At 40.9% G+C, this 22,168-nt stretch overlaps 1 protein-coding gene across 1 annotated transcript in view; it reads right to left on the bottom strand.

Moving 5' to 3' along the window:
• The window catches only part of xrn1 (5'-3' exoribonuclease 1), a 45,788-nt gene that overhangs the window by 5,513 nt on the left and 18,107 nt on the right, over positions 1-22,168 (bottom strand). Inside the window, exons 15-39 of the mRNA XM_088349995.1 lie at positions 21,687-21,856; positions 21,162-21,279; positions 19,140-19,235; positions 18,761-18,864; positions 18,532-18,666; positions 18,288-18,450; positions 17,934-18,047; positions 17,746-17,844; positions 17,547-17,662; positions 13,860-14,006; positions 13,679-13,768; positions 11,274-11,409; positions 11,080-11,136; positions 10,811-10,943; positions 10,652-10,721; positions 9,774-9,951; positions 9,601-9,690; positions 9,421-9,504; positions 6,404-6,472; positions 6,165-6,308; positions 5,920-6,028; positions 2,009-2,175; positions 1,789-1,902; positions 682-787; positions 412-599 (exon numbers count right to left, since the gene is read on the bottom strand). Of these exons, the coding sequence (XP_088206121.1) occupies positions 412-599; positions 682-787; positions 1,789-1,902; positions 2,009-2,175; positions 5,920-6,028; positions 6,165-6,308; positions 6,404-6,472; positions 9,421-9,504; positions 9,601-9,690; positions 9,774-9,951; positions 10,652-10,721; positions 10,811-10,943; positions 11,080-11,136; positions 11,274-11,409; positions 13,679-13,768; positions 13,860-14,006; positions 17,547-17,662; positions 17,746-17,844; positions 17,934-18,047; positions 18,288-18,450; positions 18,532-18,666; positions 18,761-18,864; positions 19,140-19,235; positions 21,162-21,279; positions 21,687-21,856 (2,997 nt within the window). The remainder of the gene's footprint in view (positions 1-411; positions 600-681; positions 788-1,788; positions 1,903-2,008; positions 2,176-5,919; positions 6,029-6,164; positions 6,309-6,403; positions 6,473-9,420; positions 9,505-9,600; positions 9,691-9,773; positions 9,952-10,651; positions 10,722-10,810; positions 10,944-11,079; positions 11,137-11,273; positions 11,410-13,678; positions 13,769-13,859; positions 14,007-17,546; positions 17,663-17,745; positions 17,845-17,933; positions 18,048-18,287; positions 18,451-18,531; positions 18,667-18,760; positions 18,865-19,139; positions 19,236-21,161; positions 21,280-21,686; positions 21,857-22,168) is intronic.

The raw sequence follows: 22,168 nt of genomic DNA, 5'->3' as shown, positions 1-22,168 counted from the left end.
TTCGGGCCCCAGTGCTGTGGAATGCTCTTCCCCCTGAGATTCGATCTGCAACCTCAGTGGAAATGTTTAAACCTAAGCTTAAAACACACTTCTATTCTATAGCATATGAATAACCTATATTTTATGTTGACAATATCTGTGTATTACTTGCCCTCATGTAGGTTTAAGATCAGGGGTTGGTGTCATAATAGTCTGTAGTCTGTGTGGCCCTCTGAGACTCTTTGTGATTAAGGGCTATACAAATAAACATGACTTGACTATTCTATTTTACACTCAGAGTTCAACCTATAAGTGTTTTTTCTTCTTCTTCTTCTTCTTCTTAATCATGCATTTATTGGCTAGTGCGACTTATACTTCGAATAGACTTATAGTCCGGAAAATACGGTGCACGCGTGTGATACACACACTGACCTGTAAAGGGACAAATTGGTTATGTGAACCGATGGGGTGAGTGGGAGGGGCTGGTTGTCGAGTAGGACCGGGGAACGTTCCCGTTGCTCCGTAGAAAGACGGGTTCTGGTGGTGTTGGGTGTGTGGAGGCAAAGGCATTCCCCAGATGGGGGCCGGAGCGCAACCCCGAGGGGGCATCAGCAGGCCGCCTGCAGAAAACACAGCAGGGTGATATTTGAAAAGGAGTCGCGATACCAGCTGCGTGGACGTTTCTTGTGAAATTGGTTTGACCTGGTTGGTTGAAGACAGGAGGCATGGCTCTGATGACGGGCGACTGCAACGGTCTCATTCCATGGAATAGATGAGGTTGAGGAGGGAACCCTGAACCCAGTGAGTTCTGACGGGATATAATCACACGTTTCATTTGCTTACAGAAAAAATTACAGTGCAGACGCGCCCCTACTTACGACCATTCGACTTACGAAAAACAACATTCTATACTGTATCTCCAGTGCGGTAAGATCTTTGACGTTTTTATTGTTTAATATCTCGTGCGTCCATTCAAAATGGTTGGTGTCAAGTGTAAAGAAGAGGCGAGCTGTTTCTTTTGAAATTAAAGTGCAATAAGAAAGCTTGATGCGGTTGAGAACATAGTTGGATCGCTTTTTTTCGGCCACTTTTTACCACGGAGGAGGAAGTTGCCTAACTCTTGAAGCCCATCTTCCAAAAAGTAGTTATACCTAACCTTATTTATATTTATAGAGCATTTTATATTATGAAATGTTTATTTTTTTAGTACAAAACAATACAGGTTACTTATACATGCCTTAAACATACTCATATAAACCTTAAACATACATTCCAGACAAAATATAGCACTGAAGCAACTTCGCTCTGAAAATGCTGGTCTACTAGTGATCTCAAGAGCCAAGAAGAGATCCTCAGTTTTGAGAACGTTCTCCATTCGGGCCCTGGTGCTGTGGAATGCTCTTCCCCCTGAGATTTGATCTGCAACCTCAGTGGAAATGTTTAAATCCAAGCTTAAAACACACTTCTACTCTATAGCATATGAATAATCTATATTTTATGTTGACAACATCAGGGGATGGTGTCATAATAGTCTGTAATAATAGTTTGCAATAGTCTTTGATCTGTGCAGCCCTTTGAGACACTGTGATTAATGGCTATACAAAAAAACATGACTTGACATGTCCTATGCCAATATAGCAGAGCTAAATTTTTGTAGGCCTTCAAAATTGATTCTCCATTTCCCCATTCCCATTGAGAGAAACGTCTGGCATTGAATGAGTTATAAGAAAAAAATCTGTGATGCACTCAGGAAGTAAAAGTGGAACTGCGGAATGGCGAAAGCAACAATGTCAAAAAAAATCTCCTTACCAGTCGTTGTAAGGCAAAGAAGGCAGCTTTCTCCTTGGCTTCGTTGTCAGATTGACACTGGGGCCCGTGGACGGTCAGACCATTGGCCAGCTTTACCTGACACACGGCAACACCCTGCACACACGACAGTGAAAAATAAAACATATTGTACTTAAATCTGAGACACTTTTGTGATTACCATTTTTTTAGTATGTAAGGGGATTATGAGTGGCCATGTTACCTGTCTGTTGTGTATGAAGCTGAATTCGGGGGGTGGCATGCCCAAAACTACACAAACACACGCCAGCTCTGACACCTTACTGCCCATGAAAGCGTTGGACTGATTAATTGGTGGCCCGGCTGTTGACGTCCCTGCTGTAAATCCATGCGGGACATTCATTTGAGCTGCTGCAATAAAATAAAGACACCACAAATGAAATTTAACTAGGGCTGCACTGAATAGTCCAGGTTGACAACAAACACCAGTACAGTATTTTTCTGACTTTAAGTTGCTCAAGCCAAAAAATGCATACAGTATTTTCCGAACTATAAGTCGCAGTTTTTTTTCATTTTTTGGCGGCGGGTGCAATTTATAATCCGATGATATCATTGAGTTTTAAATTGTTATTACCGGTATATCATTCGAAATGTGATTTTCACACAAAACCGCAAGAGCGTGCTCTAGGCCAGCATTGAGAATTTCAATATTGCCGTGTTGTGGGGGCGAATCGCGGTTATTTATAAAAACAACTTAGAAGAACTGAACAAAAATGGCACACAAAAAAATAATTTTCTGCAAATTACAAGCTGCAAATCGTGAAAAAGGCAGCTGAAAGTTAGTGAGTGAGAAGCGGAGGTGACAGGTCAGACATGAAATGAAAATGATCTGTATTTATCAGATTCAGATTTACTTTATTGTCATTCGTATACACGTGTATACAGAATGAAATATAGCGCTTTTCAAGTCAATGACTTCCCAAAACGCTTTACAATGTGCTCCACATTTCCCTTGTATTGCAGCCATGTAAGACGCTAACCTGCTTATTGGGGGTATTAGGGGTTCAGTGTCTTACCCAAGGACACTTCGACATGTAACACGGACGAGCCGGGATTCGAACTGGGATCCCTTGATCCCAAGACGAGCGCTCTACCTCCTGAGCTACTGCCACCCCAACATAAGCGACACATCGTCTACCTCCCGGGTTGGGGGAGTTGTTTACAGGTAACAGTGATGGTGAAGATTTCATTGGGTTCAATAATTTGGAATGAAACCAGCAGTTAGGTAAGCATGTTCTATATCAGGGGTCGGCAACCTATGACACGCGTGCCATAAAATACTCGGGGTTAACTCACGAGTGCATGGCAAAATAATCCGCATTATTACCTGAAATTTAGACATTTTCAGTCGCGCACCATGTTGTTTAGAGCAGGGGTCGGGAACCTATGGCTCGCGAGCCATATATGGCTCTTTCTATGAGTATCTGTGGCTCAGAGACCAATTTGATTGCATGCAAAATTTCTCCATCTTGTTCAAAACCGGAGTTGTTAATCCTATTCAGGTACACGTAAAGCCAATCAAAGCTAAATGTGAGAGTAACACTTCGCAGTATATATAGGGCACGTTTTTCACTACAATTTACAGTCAAGGTGTCACACAAAAAAGGGGGGAAAAAAAACTCGTTTTGGCTGTACAACGCTAAAGAATCCTTTATTTAAAAGTTCACTATATAATCTGTGTTCAGTGTTCAGATACTTTATGATGAATCCACAGAATTGTAAATACGCCAAAACACCGGAAGAGAACTTAGTCATTTGATTGGGTGAGTGGGAGGGATGGGTGGAGCTATGCAAAAAGTACAAGCATTCCCTCCCATCTCTCGCCAAAGGTAAGCACATAAGGCTCCCTATTCTCAGAATGTTGTGACGTTTTTACAAAATAAATGCTTGCATCTGGTTTTGAAACCAATATGTATGAAAAAAAGGGTCAAAAGGAGTTTAACCGATCTTGAGTAATTGCAAGAAAGAGACAAGTTTAAAGTGGTCTGTTTGTTGAATTTGGGACAGGGGCTCTGGCATTATTCTCTTTTCATCATTTTGATCAAATCATCAAAAATAAATGTGCTGAAGACTAAGCTTTTGTCTGGGGCGCCGGTTTAGCAATTTAGTAAATTTGTATCATAATATATGGTGTGGCTCTTTCCCAAAATAAAATTAATATTTTTTGCTTTTATGGCTCTTTGAGTCAAAAAGGTTCCCGACCCCTGGTTTAGAGGCTTTACGGTAGCGCCCCTCCTCCTTTGCTCTGTGTGTCTGCGCGGCGCCGAGGAGAGGAGAGATCCGTGTTTTAACCCAGCCCACGAAACACAGGCGCGCGATAAATGAATGAATCACGACAGCTGCACCAGCGAAAAAATCTCGTTCTTTTCAGCCAGCGTGGACAGATGACTGGGGCTTTGTGCAAGAAAAAGACCGTCCTGTTTGTGCATTATGCCTCGAGAACGTTGTGCCTCACACATCAAGTTTAAGTTGTACGCCTGACGTAAAAGATGCACGCCCCGGGCGTCCGGGCAGACGTTATTTCAGACACTCATTATATATGTGTATACTTCGCTATAAAAGAGAGCGTTATGCCAGACGGTGCCTGTCAAACGTATTTGAAATGAAATGCATGCAGCCTGAAGAACAAACGTAAGTTGTTAAATATTGAGAATCAATACGTTCTTTTGTAATAGAATTTGCAGTTGACCACTGAATGTACTTCGCAAAATGCACATACAGTGGAACCTCGGTTTTCGAACGCCTCTCAGTTCGAACAAATCTGAGTCCGACCAAAAATTTCGAGAAATTTTTGATTCGCTGTTCGGTCAAAAAAATCGGAGTTAGAACGCCGATAATGCGTGAGTGCGTACGCTAAGGTGCGATGCTGAGCGGCGTACGGGTGTAGATCGCTCTTTTCCTGACCAACTGTTATTGCGTGCGGACGTGCTTCCTTTTACTTTCGCTTTTAATATAGGTGTAGGAAGTGTTTTAGCCCCTAATTATGCCTCCGAAGAAGGTCGGTGCAAGCAGCAAAGTTGCTACAAGTGAAAAAAGAAAAAGTAGTGCGTACAACTATAGCATTTAAGAAAGAAATAATAGCCAAATATGAAGGAGGTGTGCGAGCGCCTTCCGCTGACCACCACAAAGGTAAGAAATCCTATTCATAATTATTTTCTTTATCCTTTTTTTTATTTTTACACTTTCATGTTAGCGTAATCTTTCATACCGAAGATTACGATAACGCGAACGTACGATTAGCCTGGGTTAGCTTTAAGTTTACGTTAAACATTCAGTAAACATTCAGGGTGTTGGAACAGAGCCCCCTTTCCAATGAACCGCTCACCACTTGTTGTAGAGACCCGGGTGCTAAATGACTTGTAAACGACCTGATTTTTTTATTTTTACACGTTCATGTTAGCGTAATCTTTCGTACGGAAGATTACGAAAACGCGGACGTACGATTAGCCTGGGTTAGCTTTATGTTTCCGTTAAACATTCAAGGTAAACATTCAGGGTGTTGGAACGGATTAAAACGATTTACATTATTTTCAATGGGAAAAATGATTTCGATGATCGAACAAATCGGTTTTCGAACAGGGTTCTGGAACCGATTATGGTCGAGAACCGAGGTTCCACTGTATTTGTTTTTCTTTACCGCCTTAGTGCTGCCAACGAGCTTGTTCTCGCTTTACTGGGATAAAAAATGTTGAATGTTTAATGATTCATTTGCCTGTCCCTACAAAATGAACAGAGGTTTATTTATGGATTTACGTCTCTGAAGACTAAGCATTGTGCTCATTGCTTTAGATTTTTATTTTATTATGATACGAATCAGCAGTATGTTCAATATTTTCATTGTACCAATTTTTCTTGTGTTTATGATCATTTCCCACATAATTAAATAAATGTCAAGCTAAATTTAAGAAAATAATATTAATTTCCTGATTATTCACCTCATCGTTTCATTAGTCTGACTAGTTGGCCATTAAAATAATCATTAGTTGCGGTCCTAAATGTAACTAGCTGCTTTCACTGGATTCTCACTCAAATCTAAACCCAAATGAGATGCTGCATTATTATTATACAGATTATCACATTGGAGTATAACGGTACCTAATTTTTGGGGTTTTCTTCTCTTGTTCTGATTCTGGTCCTGAGGGGCGGGGCTATCCATTCCAGGGCTGTCAATCTTCAGCATCTCCTTCAGCATCATCGTGCCCTTCTACAAGCAAGGATCATTTCAAAGCAATGCTTAGGTATTTTCTTCCAGAGATGGGGTTTTCACAAACTTACTACAACCAAATGCAAATAATCAAGCAAGTATTTTTCACGAAATTGTTATCTTTCTTGAAACTCACCATGGCAAAAGACTGCGGTGACAAAGGTCCATCGGATTGCGTGTTGTGTGTTTGTGAAGGCGCTGCAGGAACACTTGCAGGAGTCTGTTGGTTGTCCTTTGAGATATTAAGGCTGGCGATCAAGTCCTCAAACTCAGTAGGTGTCTGAGTAAATAAAGCACAAAAACAAACAATCAAAAATCAACCAGGGGGCGAGCTGAAGCTTCACATTTGACCAGGACTGTGTGTGAAAACTGTACTTTGTTCTGCTGAGGTATAAGCGACGCATCTTCATCTTTCTTCAACAACCTAATGAGACCATTGGAGGCCTGCAAATGACACATAAAATCACATTTAGGAATCGATCTGAGTTTGATTGATTTTAGATCAATCGTGATTCAAATTGAAATTACTCAAAATTTGATTTTTTTTTTTTTAAGCCTCTCGTTGAAAGAATGCATAACTGGCAAAAAATCAGGAACCTGGATTAGGCATCTCTATTGGATTTAATTCCAGACTAAATCTACGACTCTGAAATATTCAAACCTTCATTTGTTTATCCCAAGGGTCACCAACATGGCGCCTGCGGGCATCAGGTACCACCTTAAGAATAGCTCAACAGTGATGGGTAATTGTGATTTTCAAGGAAATATGATTTGTAACTAGTGTGACTAAAACGCAGTGCCCTTATACAACACCCATGATGTAATGGTTGACTGAGCCGAATTTAACCGTATATCTAATCAATTACAACCTGGTAATAAAATAATAACAACATAGTAATAGTTTATTACACAAATGCATATCAAACTGGTGGTCGTGTGCACTAATCAGTAACAAAAAAGAAGCTCTCCGATTCAAAAAGGTTGGTGACCCCTGGTAAACATTCTCAAGTGTTCCTGAAGATAAAGTGTATGTTTTTGTCTACTGCGTAACCGAAAAACTCAAAGGGGGGAAAATTGATTGGATCAGGAATTTGGTAGAGAGAGCAACCGATTGTTTCATTAATACCCGTTTCATTCAGCTAAACAACACTCGATAATTTCCATGTTGGATTGGTTGTTTGGAGACAGATACTTTTGATAATTTCTCCAGCTTTATAAAAAACACGATGGTCGTTTTGTATTTTTGTTTCATTCTATATTATTAAAATCGTCTTGATGAGCTAAAATATTGAAGTCTATCGTATTTTCACTACCACAGTGTGAACATAAAGGTCTCAGACTCTTTTCAAATTGTGTGGCGCGACTCATCATGCAATTTTGTGTGATGTAAGACGGCAGATGTAACTGATGACACCATGAGGCTGTTAAAGGGTGAAGTGGGCGTGTATATAATAGAACTGGCACGTGCATAAATCAGGGTTGGGTAGGGTTACTTTAACTTGATTACTTTCAATGACTTTTGGATTACTCCAATACCAAATATGCTAATAAAAGACAAAAGAAACTAAATATGAATAAAATGACTACATTTTGTGCAGGCTTGGGGAGTAACGGAATACATGGAACGGCAAAAATGATGTTGGCAAGCTGTTTGGATTCATTTTCATTTTGTTTCTGTCGCATTTGATGTTAGTTTTGCCGGTTATCAAAGAGATCAAAGCCAGGAGAGAAAGCTTACCACGTGTTGTGAGTCATCATTTTATCCTTTATTTCTTTTGTCTTTTATTAGCATATTTGGTATTGGAGTATTCCACAAGTAATTGAAAGTAATCAAGTTAAAGTAACCCTACTCAACCCTGTGCATAATGCAGAACATGTTGTTTTAACAACTCTGAATATGACAAAGAGACACGCCTACAAAGCACAATTTAAACTATCAGCGCCATTAACTACGTGGAAGAACATGAAAACCAAGCAGCTGCAGAAGAAATGAAGATAAATGAATCGATGGCTTGCAAGTTGAGGAAGCTGAAAAACGAACTCCAACGTGGAAACGAAACGCAGCTGAACTTCGGCGGAAATAAGGCGAGGTTGCCAGAGTTGAAAGAAAAACTTGAACAGTGGATCATGAAGCAAAGGACGATTGGTAGAAGCATTTTGACGGTCAGTATTAGGGTTAAAAACAGGAACGCTAGCAATTTTTTTTTTTTATTTAAACATTTCCAAGGAGGTGGTTCTATTTAATGAAACTGTGTCATTTTTCCATTCGTACCAGGACAACCGTAGCGCAGTTACTTTTAGCAGTGTCTGAAATAACGTCTGCCTGGACGCCCGGGGAGTGCATCTTTAAGGTCGGACGTACAACTTACAAAACGTCTCCGCCCGGGTGGCCGGCAACTTTTTCAAGGAAAAAATATTTTTTTTTTCAAATCAAACGTTTGCTTTATTCCGATTTCAAAATCTTCGTTTGGTTTGGAAATTCCAGAATTTCGGTTCGTTTGGCAATTTGCATACTCGGCAGACGATCAGAAGCCTGCATCGAATAACTTCGTGCTTCTGGACTTTCCCGAGCGTTATAAAGTCGTGCGTTAGCATATTGTTTTCCAAAGTAGACGCACAGAGAACACCAGAAAAATGGATATGTGGTTCAGAATCAAGCCAAAACCTCAGCCCCAGAAGAAAGATTCAAAAGAAGCTAACAAAATTGATGACGCTACAAAACGTAAAAGTGCATTAGTTCACGTGGCTTGTAGCAGACGACCCAACGCAAACATTGCATGAATGAAGATGAGTAAATACACGTACATACTGATGGCAGATGGAAAACAGCGATGTCATATACATGCAATGAATCTTATCTTAAGTAGATTTATAATAAACTTAATTTTTAAGTATTGTTCTGTTATATATTCTAATCATCAATCCTAAATACTTTGCAAATTCTTATTTAAAATGTTTGATTTTGTTTTTGCAATTACCGGTAGTCGTCTTATTGTGTTTCAAATTGTGAAAAATGGGGAAGGCAACTTTATGGCTGGTGTCCGGTAACTTTTTGGCATGAGTTTCAGACACTGCTTTTAGCATATTATAATAAAGCTGGCCATCTTTCACAAAATTTAGCTCCAGTTTTTTTTTTTTATTTTGTTTTATCTGTGTGTTTTACTTTGTACTTAATACTTAAATAAACCACACACACTGCGGCAGAGGGCACCCACACACAATAATCAGGCGCACCATATGTATGTGTTAAATACAGAAATAGAAGCTACGGAGAGTGCGTCTTTTAACCCAGTGCATTCTTAGGTAGTGAAAATTCGGTACTTCATCTTCAAAGCACAGTGTACTCAGACAATATAAATATTGGCACCGAAGAAAAAACTGAAAAAGCATACATTATTTTGCCAGTGAGCAGAAGGTTTATGGGACGGACCAAACTCCTGCAAAGACTGCCATACATTCGAGTAATCCTCTTTACTCTGCAATGACAGGTAGAAAAAGTACAAACCACTAAAAGAAAATCGTTCACTTACATGTCCGTCTTAGTTTTGAGCTGGGTTAAAAAAAACACTCACCTTGGGTTTTTGCTTTTGGATAGGAGCCTTAGAGGTAGGGTTTTTGTTCCCTTGATACGTCGGCCTTCCTTCACTGTGTTTGTTGTTGAACTATAACAGATGAATTTATGGGACACAAGTGAAAAACGGCAGCGACCCCCACAAATTCTGATGACAAAACCGCCTCCTCTTACTTGTGTGGATATGAATGGAGAACTGGCCTGATGATGGCTTGAGTTGAAGTTGGCGGCAGCAGCAGGTTGAGGTTTGACAATAGCGGTCAGCTTGTGGTACGCCGGATCCACTCGAGCACCGTGCGTTAGGTTAATTAGAGCACATGGAGGGAGGCGGTAGCAACGAGGTGACGTGCACCTGAAGATGGCAAAAAGTGTGGCGTTAAATCACAGTGGCTTTTTAATCCAACATCCAGATAGAATTGAATATTTTCTAACGTTTGAAGCACCGTGAAACTACCAGTGAAACATTTAAAACAGCCACCTGCTTGGTATGTGACGCTGCCCCTTTAATAGTAGAGGGGTTTGGGTCGCACAGTGGCTGTTGTTTTTCGGCACAACATGGGAAAGGTGAAATTATCACAGGCCTAGAGCGCCCTCTTGCCGGTAAGTGTGAAAATAGCATGTGGCATTATAATGGGCAGCACGGCGGCGCAGTGGTTAGCGCTTGTGCGGCACAGTTCATGTCATGGGAACCTCCTGCGTGGGTTCAAATCCAGCTCCAGACTTCCTGTGCGGAGTTTGTATGTTCTCCCCGTGCTTGTGTGGGGTTCCTCCGGGCACTCCGGTTTCCTCCCACGTTCCAAAAACATGCATTTCAGGTGAATTGGCTGGTCCAGATTGTCCCTAGGTGTGAATGAGCGAATGAGTTGTCTGTCCCTGTGTGCCCTGCGAATGGCTGGCAACCAGTTCAGGGTGTCCCCTGCCCACTGCCCGGAGATGGCTGGGATGGGCTCCAGCCCCCCCGCGACCCTAATGAGGATAAGCGGTACGGCTAATGAGATGAGAGATGAGATGAGAGATGAGATGAGACCTTATAGTGCTGTATATTGGCTGACCTGATGTTTAGCCCTCCAGGAAATTCTTCATCAAACAGGACCTCATACAGAACCTCATCTTCACGCTCAGCTAAAAGCCCCGACAAGCACAACACCAGTGAGATGTGCACCGTTTGTTAAAATAGAATGAAAAAAAAAAGAGAAATTGTTTGAAATCACCTCCTTTAATGCCAATAACAGTGCCTCGAAGACCCAGGGGAACAGTGAAGCTCTCTCTGACATTGATGACGCGGTCAAACAGGTGAAACTTAGCATCAGGGTCCGGCACAACACCCTGTTGCTGTTCCAAGGGCTGTACGGAAATAGTTTAGGACATGAATACTTCAGAGAAGTTCTGTACTTCAAGAACTTGGTAAATTCCAAGTTAATGAAGAGAACAGTAAGAGATGGTAAATATGTTTTACCATCCAAGAGAAAAACATACAAACCCTAAACAGCAGGTGTGGCTTGACAGTGACACGGACTTTCTTGGTACTCTTTTTCACCTGGTGTAGACGATAGGTATTAAAATGTGGTAATATAAAGTGCGGGAATTGAGCTGGCAGTAGGAAAATACAACATAGGAAGCATAAATATAAAAGTGCAAATCTTAGCAAAAGAGCTGTGCGTGAATGCAACACACCTTGGCTTTCTCCACAGCCTCCTCGATTTTCTCCACAATTGCAACGTCCAGCACTTGCAAGTCACAAGAGGCCCTGCTGATTGAGCTGACGGGGTGACTTTTCAACCATGCAATAATTTCAGCCACCTTTTCTGCCCTGTTATAAGTTGCAGAAAAACCCAAGATGGAAATCAGATGGGAAATGCAGCTCAGACAAAAAATATGCTGTGTAATGAGAAAAATTGTCTCTAAATGGATCAAAACAAAGTACAGTGGAAACTAGGTTTTCGAACGCCTCTCAGTTCGAACAAATCTGTTCTCGACCAAAAATTTTGAGAAATTCTTGCTTCGCTTTCCGTTCAAAAAATCGGAGTTCGAACGCCGGTACGCTAGGGGCGATGCTGAGCGGCGTACGGGTGAAGAACTGTTGTCACGTGAGCGCGCACTCTTTTTTGCTTTCGTTATTAATATCGTTGAACGGAGTGTTTTAACCCCTAATTATGCCTCGGAAGAAGGTCGGTGCAAGCAGCAAAGTTGCTACAGGTGAAAAAAGAAGAGTAGTGCGTACAACTATTGCATTTAAGAAAGAAATAATAGCAAAATATGAAGATGTGCAAGTTTCCCTTCTTTCGAGGGAATAGAGCATGGCTTCTGCAGACAACCACAAAGGTAAGAAATCCTATTCATAAATCTTTTCTTTATCCTTTAACCGCTCACCACTTGTTGTGGAGACCCGGGTGCTAAATGATGTGTAAACGACCTGATTTTTTCATTTTTGCACGTTCATGTTAGCGTAATCTTTCGTACGGAAGATTACGCTAACGCGAACATACGATTAGCCTGGGTTAGCTTCATGTTTGCGTTCGTGGTAAACATTCAGGGTGTTGGAACGGATTAAAACGATTTTACATTACTTTTAATGGGAAAAAACGATTTGGGTGATTGAACAAATCGGTTTTCGAACAGGGTTCTGGAACGGATTATGGTCGAGAACCGAGGTTCCACTGTATTCAGTGAAGTGAAAAAGTATTTTATTTCTGATTTCTGGGTTTGTGCATATTTGTCGCTAACAAAGGTTTCAGATCATCAAACACATAATATCACACGGCTGCTGACGATATCATACTTATTAACATAGGGCCAGAAGGGCCTAGATTTTGTTTTGCCCTAATAAATCATCCATTATCTGCACTGCTTATCCTCACAAGGGTCGCGGGGGTGCTGGAGCCCCTCGCAGCTATCTTCGGGCAGTGGGCAGGGGACACCCTGAACTGGTTGCCAGCCAGTCGCAGAACTGCATTTTGGATTTCTTTGGGTTTGTGAATGTTATATTAAAATAGGTTTGGTGATCTGTAAAATTTGTGAGTCATAAAAATACTAAAAAACAGAAATCAGGAAGGAGTCGGATACGTTTTCACCGCAAATATTTTATATTCAAGGTATTTTGGTATAGAATCAACCTAACCGTAATTAGCGCTAAATGAATTAGCACTAATAGAATCCCAAATCTAGAAACCACAAGACCTTTTATGGTATAAATGCCCGGTAAAATTGATTTATACTTGTTAGCGACTAATTTTGAACTTTTTTTGGTGGCGGGAGAAAAAAAACGATGATTGTCCAGACTAACAGATGCTAATGCTGATTTAGGCTCCTTTTCTTTACTTCCCTCCTCTTACCCTCAATTTCACACTTGACTTCAGCTAAGTGTGCTCACAGTAATGGTAAGTAAATCCCAACCTTCCAAAAAAGCGTAGAGTAAGATGAAAGACACAAGTTTCTTTTCACCAAGTCAGGTAGGGAGTGCCTTAGCATCTCCCTAGTCATGTTCCCAAAGCATTACAGACCAGTTGGAAGCAATTGTGGGTGGGAATGAACCAATAAGATGTGTTAATGTCAAGTCAAATTTATTTATATAGCCCTTAGTCACAAAAATGTCTCAAAGGACTGTGTTTTGTTGTGGAACATAAATCACTTAAGCAAGATGTGGTTGTGGAGAAGACTAGGAAGAATAAACAAGAGAAAAGTACAGAACTTGTTTGGCAGTCTAAAATAAATAAAACAAGATGAAGTTGGTAGGTGAAAGAGTAAGTCATAGGGTTCAGCCTTATTGTATAAAGCACACCCGGCATTGCCAGAGAGCTGCCAAAAACACTGAGAAGTTCACATTTATATCTGAATTTTATTTTATTTGGTGAAAAAAAAATACTAATCTTAACATTTCTTTTGGAATAAAGCTTTGAAATAATATAATGTTAAGCTCTGTAAATACTATGACATGGTTTAACATGTTAATACTTTCTGTTTATTTAAGAGTTGCCTGATGCCAAATACTAGGAAAGGAGTCGATTATAAATCACTCAGGTTAGGTGGAAAAGTGAAGGCAGATGTTTATACTCAAGACTCAAAGACAAGTGTACATGTACCCATTGTGGTCTTCTCCAGGCCAGATGTCGTCTTCATAGAACACATCATCGTGGCTGTTTCTTGAAACTGCATCAAAGACCTCAGAAAACCTGTTCAATAACAAACAGTTACACTTCAACATTTCTGTGCAATTCCGATAAATTACTCAAAGCACACTTGCATGGCAACGGGGTGTTATACCTATCCAAGTATTCGGCTAAGAGATCCTCCACAGCAGCAGAGTAGAGCCATTCCTTCTCAGTTCTCTTTGTGTAGCCAGGAACTTCCTCGTTTTTCTTGTTGAACTTCAGGTTCAGGCCAACATTAGCTTTTTGCTCCCCACAGGGACTTAAATGCATTTGCAGAGAGAAAAAAAAATAAAAAGACACAGAGTAAGAGAGCGAAATAAAAATGTATTAAAGGGGGCTCCCCACAGGGCAAGAAACATATTTCAAATTTAGTACCATTTCACAACACTCTTGACCTAAAACGACTAGGCATTGGAGATGATTGACTGATATGTGGCACTCTCTCTATTACAGTATACTGGACTGTCTCAGAAAATTAGAATATTGTGATAAAGTTCTTTATTTTCTATAATGCAATTAAAAAAACAAAAATGTCATACATTCTGGATTCATTACACATCAACTGAACTATTTCAAGCCTTTTATTATTTGAATATTGCTGAATTTGGCTTACAGCTTAAGAAAACTCAAAAATCATATCTCAAAATATTAGAATATCATGAAAAAGTATACAAGTAGGCTATTCAACTAATCACCTGAATCATCTAATTAACTCGAAACACCTTGCGAGGGTTTCCTGAGCCTTAAAAACACTCAGCTTGGTTCAGTAAACTAAATCACAAGTATGGGGAAGACTGCTGATCTGTCTGCTGTCCAGAGGACCAACATTGATACCCTCCACCAGGAGGGTAAGACACAAAAAGAAATTTCTCAAAGAGCAGGCTGTTCACAGAGTGCAGTTTCAAAGCATATCCACAAAAAGTCTCTTGGAAGGGAAAAATGTGGCCGGAAACGCTGCACAACCAAGAGAGATGACCGCAGCCTTAACAAAATTGTGAAGAAGAGCCGCTTCCAGAATTTGGGGGAGCTTCAAAGACAGTGGGCTGAAGCTGGAGTCCAGGTATCAAAAGCCACAGTTCACAGACGTGTCCGGGAAATGGGCTACAATAGCCGTATTCCCATGGTCAAGCCACTTCTGAACTCAAGACAACGGAAGAAGCGTCTGACTTGGGCTATGGAGAAGAAGCACTGGACAGTTGCAGAGTGGTCCAAAGTCCTCTTTTCAGACAAAAGCAAGATTTGCATTTCATTTGGAAGTCAAGGCGCCAGAGTCTGGAGAAAGGCTGGAGAGGAGCAAAATCCAAGTTGCTTGAAATCTAGTGTGAAGTTCCCACAATCAGCAATGGTTTGGGGAGCCATGTCAGCTGCTGCTGTTGGTCCACTGTGTTTCATCAAGTCCAGAGTAAATGCAACTGTGTACCAAGAGATTTTAGAGCACTACATGCTTTCATCTGCTGAAAAGCTCTATGGAGATGAGGATTTCATTTTCCAGCATGATCTGGCACCTGCCCACAGTGCCAAAACCACCAGTAACTGGTGCACTGACCATGGCATCATTGGCCTGCTAATTCCCCTGACCTGAACCCCATCGAGAATTTGTGGGGTATAGTTAAGAAGAAGATGAAAGACACCAGACCTACAAATGCAAATGAGCTGAAGGCCGCTATCGAAGCATCCTGGGCATCAATAACACCTCAGCAATGCCACAGGCTGATTGCCTCCATGCCAAGCCGGATTGATGCAGTAATCCGTGCAAAAGGATTCCCAACCAAGTACTGAGTGCATCAATGGACATTTTCAAATGTTTGATTTAGTTTTGCTGTTATAAAATTATTTTTTTACTTGGTCTGAGGAAGTATTCTAATATTTTGAGATAGGATTTTTGAGTTTTTTTCAGCTGTAAGCCAAAATCAGCAATATTCAAATAATAAAAGGCTTGAAATAGTTCAGTTGATGTGTAATGAATCCAGAATGTATGACATTTTTGTTTTTTTAATTGCATTACAGAAAATAAAGAACTTTATCACAATATTCTAATTTTCTGAGACAGTCCAGTATAAGTTTTACTTGTTAGCAAACAAAATGGTCAGAATCAACACTTGTGGCTACAAGTACAGTATGGTTAGCGGATCCCTTAATCGCCTGGGTCGTAGGGGCAACACTGAGGCCGCAACTCTGGACAGATTTCTCCACTGTTAATGGTTCCTGAGCTGACAATTCTTTTCCAAAGCTTATGATTGATGCCCACCTCATATTCTGTATTGTCCTGTCTTTTTCGACTACCTGCCTGGTGGTGATACGAAGGAGAAGGACGATTTGAGATGAGTCAGCGGACCAGCATTTGACCTGAAGCATGTGAACGCCTGCATGGACCAGCTGGCAGAGATAAGGAAGCTGCGTCGTGGCCGTCATAGACTTTCTGGACTAGTTTACAGGCTGGGGGCGTCGCTGCTGTCATGCACTTTCCGGACAAATTTTCAACATGTTACCTAGTGTTTACTATGTTTGTGTACTGTGATGCTAAATGTAATTCACCCTGGTCATCCTGAAAGGGGGATACCACTTGTGAGGTCCCTTCTCAAGGTTTCTCTTTTTCCTTACGCTGAGGTTTTGAGTCGTTCCTTGCCCGCATGTTGGTTTAAGATCAGGTAATTGTGTCATTGTAATCCTGTGCAGTCCTTTGAGACATTTTTGTGATTAAGGGCTTTATGAATAAATTTGACTTGACTTGACTGAGCTGCGTATGGGTCAAGGTAAAGTTTGCACCAGTCCATTCCTTGATGTTGTCAGTCAATTTCTCTATGGTCTTCCTCTCCTCCTACCCCATTGGACTATGCCCTGGAGATTCCTCTTGGCCAGTACTGATGATCTTCTGATGTGACCATACCACTGCAGTTTTCACCTGCACAGTTGACAAAAGTTCTTCGTAGAGTCTAATGAGCCTTCATTGGTCACATGGGCTATGTAGCCGACGCCTCAAAGTTTTCTTTAGCATCGTATCTCCATAACCTAGATTTCCTTTCCAGCTTTGCTGTGAGAAGCCATGTCTTAGATAGATAGATAGATACTTTATTCATCCCCGAAGGGAAATTCACATTTCCAGCAGTATCCCTGAGCTGCCGCAGGAGGACGGCCGCGCCGTGGGGCTTGTGCCAGTTCCAATGGCTTGGACATATCCATGTGGGCAGGCTTAACCCTGTCCACGGAGATAGTCTCTGGCCTACCACCAATGTCCACGACCATGGTCTTGTCACCATGCTGCAGGACCTTAAACGGTCCATCATAAGGAGGGCGCAATGGTCCGCGGTGGGCATCGTGGCGAATGAAAACAAAACCAGCCGAGCGCAGGTTGGAGGGAACCCGTGAAACTGGCCTGCCGTGTCGCGATGTGGGGATAGGCACAAACGCTCCCGCAGTGCCCTGCAAGATGGACTTCTCCCTGGATGCAGCCCAGGGTGTCGTTGGGTCTGGGATGAAATCACCTGGCACCCGCAGCACTTGACCGTAAACCAACTCAGCTGAAGAGCACTGAAGGTGCTCTTTGGGAGCGGTCCTCAGTCCCAGCATGACCCAGGGTAGCTTATCGACCCAGTCCCCATCGGTCAGACCGGCGAGCATAGAGGAAGTAACCAGTGCTTGAATTGATTTTACTGCTAAGTTCCTATACCTTTTAGATGGGTTTAAGTCTGGCAAGTGCGGCTAAGGTTTGGGCTAACCTGGCCATGAATCCTAGTTCTGACCATCTTCTGATTTAACGGCTACAAGACATGTAATTGCCTTATTTTTGCACAGTACTCACTTCTTTTTTGACCCTCTACCAATGAAGATGCTTCCGGAAAAGCGTGACACCAGGTAGCCGCTGATTCCCAGACGAGAAGCCACAATGTAGCCAGGGCTGTACTTCACACAGTATTTCTGCGACATAAAAAGGTAACTAAAGTCATGTAAACACTTTAAGACATAATATAATGTTAATATACAATGATTTATGACATTACATGTTGGTTCTGGATTAAACCTTCTAGTTGAGGCTCAGGCGGAATGTTGAAAACTACACGCACACGCCCCTCTTTGATAACATCACTCGAATCTTGCACCTGATCAGGACAAATGGTCAAAACGCAGTCGCTAAAGTTGGTATGGGATCTTAGAAGCTACAGCTGTAGAAACAAAAAATGAAACCAACCTCGCCCATGGCAGCATAGTAGGGGTTTCCCACCATGAAGACTGTGGTTCGGGGAGGGTAAAGGTCTTCTAAGCTCTTAAAGCAGGTCAAAGATGAATAAAAGGCTTCGATGTCCTAGGAAAAAGGAGGACATTGCTTTTTAAAATAGTACAGTAGATGGTCCTGTATAGAATCCTATAAATGTGCCATTCATCATGTAACGTTTTATTTTTGTCAACAGTCTACAACATTGAAAGTTTCTTGCAAATAGGAAAGGTCATAAAGTTGATCTATCCTCAATCTTTGCTATTCATACATGTACGATTATATACTCACTTATGTATTTATTATTTAGAGATTGAGTGCTAAATGTACCTTGACCACTGTCTGGTACGCATAAGGGAGAACCTGCTTTGCCCACTGTTTCTCCAACTCAACCACACCGTTGGATTTGGGGACATATTTTCTTCCTGTCAGCAGCTGTCCATATAAAACTAATGTAGTTTCATTCACGATAATGCCCTTCCTCTTCATGTAGCTGTTGAAAATGAAATTATGAATGAATTAAAAAAAAAAACAATGGTCAAATAGAAACTTTATGCCAGTGGCTCAGTCTTGCCGTTCTGTTATTCCTTGGATGTCTTTCACCCAGTCCTTCTGCTCCTTGTCTGAGAGGTAAGTGACCTTGATGGGTGGCGGTGTAGAAGGCCTCACGTAGACTCGTTGGACTCCAGGCGGTTCTTCTAGAGAAAACCTTCAACGCAAAAACATTTATAAATATATATATATCACAAGAGTTGTCCACTTTTAACAGTTATTTATATATATAGTTAAGAAAGGAAACCTACTTGGTGTCTCCGTCTGACACAGCAATAATGCGTGCTTCCTCTAGATGTGGCCAGTTGACAAATACAGACTTTCCCAGTAGTTGTTCCGCGACATCATCACACAGCTATAAATGATTTAAGAAGAGGGAACACACAAGGGACACTTTTTTTTTGTAGTAGCTAGCAATATAGTTGCCAGTTGTAATGCAAGGATTTGACATTATATAAAGATGTATACATTAACACCAACAGAGAAGTTATGAATCAAAATAAATTAGTTTTGGAAAATGCAGATGATTTTACATCATATATGTGTATATAATACGTGGTTTATATCAGGACATCAATTTAAAATAGGGGCATAATATTAGTTCTTCAAAACAGAAAGACAAGCTCTTACAGATTCTTTTTCCCGACTTGGGATGATCTCCAACATCATGTTGTCACCTCTGCTACTTTGCTGGAAAACCAACACCCCGCTCTTCTTCATATTAAACTGAAAACAGGTGGATACATCAATCAATCGTTTTTGTATTCAACTATCACGTCCTTGGTACATTGACAATTTTGTTTTCGATTAACTAGTACTGCAAATCTCTTCAAACGTCGCACAATTTTGTCATCTCTTTAAGAGGTCCTTGGCTTTTTTTTCTGGAAACAACCTGAATGAATCGATTACATGATTGAGTTAAGTTAAAATTTGTGACAAACAAATAACCGCTAATTGTTGCCGCGGGAGCGACGTTATTTCGAAAACCTTGTCTCTGCATTTTACTTTGACATTCATTAAATGATTTAATTGATGTCACAAAAATCAACTAAGTACTGTGCCTGTGTGTGCTCTCGCTCCAAAAGTGAGATCTATTGTAGCTTTTTGTTTTTTTTACAAGCTTTGACCTTCACTACACACGCAGGGATACAACTGATGATCCCTCTATATATGGACTGCAGCATTTTGCCATAGGGGCAGAAGACAAAACGAAAACGGCCCCGCCAAATCGAACGATACGCATGAGGCTATTTTATCAAGTAAGCCGCAGTTTGCATGTACAGTATCATTCGTCTCACAGTGATGTGACGGCACAAAAAAACCGCTGATAGTAGAAACGTTTTCGCGGGAATTCACTCGATAACGGTGGGGAACAGATTAACTGCATAAATACTGTCCAAGAAAACAAGGTGTAAGTGAACAAATTATAAAAGGAATAACATCGAATGTTGACTTGACATTTTGTATTTTGTGCCTCTGAGAAATCTATCTACCTTTGTCATATCCCTCAAGAGGGGTGACCGACAGCAAGACAAACATGTATACAAAAACAAGGAAAAGAAAAAAGTAGCAAAAAACACAAAAAAATTGACCACGGCCAACTCAAATGCCCAAACACCCAAACAAGTTAAGCACCTCGGCACCCAAGTTGGTCATGCTTTCGTCCCTCCAGATGAAACGGGACACAAGAAAGCGGCCATGTCATTCGGGTCAGGGTGACACCACACACTCTTCTCTTCAACAGCAGGGCCCAACAGCTTTCACTGGTTTACCCCTGCCGCATCATACAGGTGCCCTGCCCATCCCTAAGAAAGCGTCCAAACATCCCACTATCCTTCTACAACACTTCTCCACTCCTTTCTATCACCAACAAGAGCTCAAGCTTCCACTACATTTAGACTTCTTTCCTTCAATGCACTCATAACACCATCCATCCACGTCAATTGGGCCCTTCCTCTTGGTCTCCTTCCATTTACTTCTGCTCTGTAGATCCTCTTCAACATTCGCTACTCATCCATCCTCACTGTTAAATGGTCAATCTAACATATAGTTAACTTAAATCTAAACGGCTGCTAATCTGACTTTTTGCACTACTGGCAGTTTTTTTATAGCTTGCCACTTCTTGCACATTGCTCTCTGCACTATTGTAATTACAGCGTTATGTTACAGTGTTACTGTGTACCTGACTTGTTAACCTGACTGCCCATTTTGCACATCTGGTTAGCTACTCTTCTTGCACTATCGGCACTATGGTAAAATACTATACGTAGCCAAAATACAATACAACTTTATTTATATCTGTACATTCAAGGAAACTGTGGGGGTCAGATGCATCGACATTTCGTTCTGTATACACGTGTACTAGAATGACAATAAAGTAGATCTGAATCTGAATCTGAATCCATGTGTCCGAACCAACCGAGTACTCTCTTATCCACACGCTTTCTCAGTTCCATGACTACTCCAGTTCTGTCTCTCACAATTTAATTTCTCAATCCATCCAATCTTGTCACTTCTAACATACTCCTCAAACACTTTATCTCAAAAACATTTCATTTCCTTCTCAATTTCTAAATCTTGAAATACTCCTCCAAAAGATCGTACTCTATGATAGCAACCCAGGATGAAACAAAGGGGATATGCATAACATACCTTGTGTTTTATGTGGTGTAGGGTGGGGAATCCACAAAAATATAGCGCGGAGCGATCAACACTCCTGCCAATCAGGTTTAGTGGAACATGCCAGGCATCCATGGGAATGTTTTCTTTCCTGAAAATATTCGAGAACACAATTTTTATCCTCTGGAGATTTCAAAGGAAGACTGTTGGATCAATGTAGTCTATGTAGACAGATCTCTTAACATTATCATATTTTTAGATATCAATGATAATACAAGCTCTTCCATCCACTATGATCCATCCCCCAATAAATGTAAGGCTTTTCATTAGATTTTCAACTGAGACTTGGATTTAGGTGAAACTTAAAAAGTCACTTAAGCCCTTAGAGACTAATTGTGATTAAGGGCTATACAAATAAAAATGACTTGACTTGACTTTGACTAAAAAATAATCTAAATAATAAATAAATATTTTTGTGGAATGGGATAGCAAAATAAAATTGTTCAAAGCGGACTGAGCTTGGACCACATGTTTTAAGAGCAAATGTGTGGCATTTACCTGACATGGCAATGGGTGATGTTGGGGAACAGTTGAGGAATGGTGGAAGCGTATGTGAAGTCCATCTCATGGTCAAAAGTATATAGAGCACACTCTATGTGACGATTCCTTGCTTTCTCTTCATTTGTCAGCTGATAATTGCACACTTCCATGGCTGCTAATAAACATCTCTGTGAGAAGAGAGAGAAACAACCATAGAGCTACATTGTGAGAAAAATATGAAAATCAGATACAAATGTGAACATACACTGGTTTTGATTTATCCATTTCTTCACTCAGCCTGTTCTAAAAACTACAATTTCAAATCCTTAGTATCTTGGCATAAGGCAGGATAATTTGTTCCACTTCTTTATCCTCCCTTTTTTTATTTACTGATGATAAAAATCTTTTCAGCTCTAAGAAAGATTTTCAGACAATACCCAAAATATACTGTATGAAGTGACTGTTTGACAGTAGTAAATTATCTCTACATTTAGGCAGAA

The sequence above is a fragment of the Urocampus carinirostris genome, chromosome 1 (assembly GCF_059441175.1).
Source record: "Urocampus carinirostris isolate Australia breed hairy pipefish chromosome 1, RoL_Ucar_1.0, whole genome shotgun sequence".
Lineage (NCBI taxonomy): Eukaryota > Metazoa > Chordata > Actinopteri > Syngnathiformes > Syngnathidae > Urocampus > Urocampus carinirostris.
The sequence above is the reverse complement of the archived record's forward strand: the minus strand, read 5'-3'. Positions and strand labels throughout refer to the sequence as shown.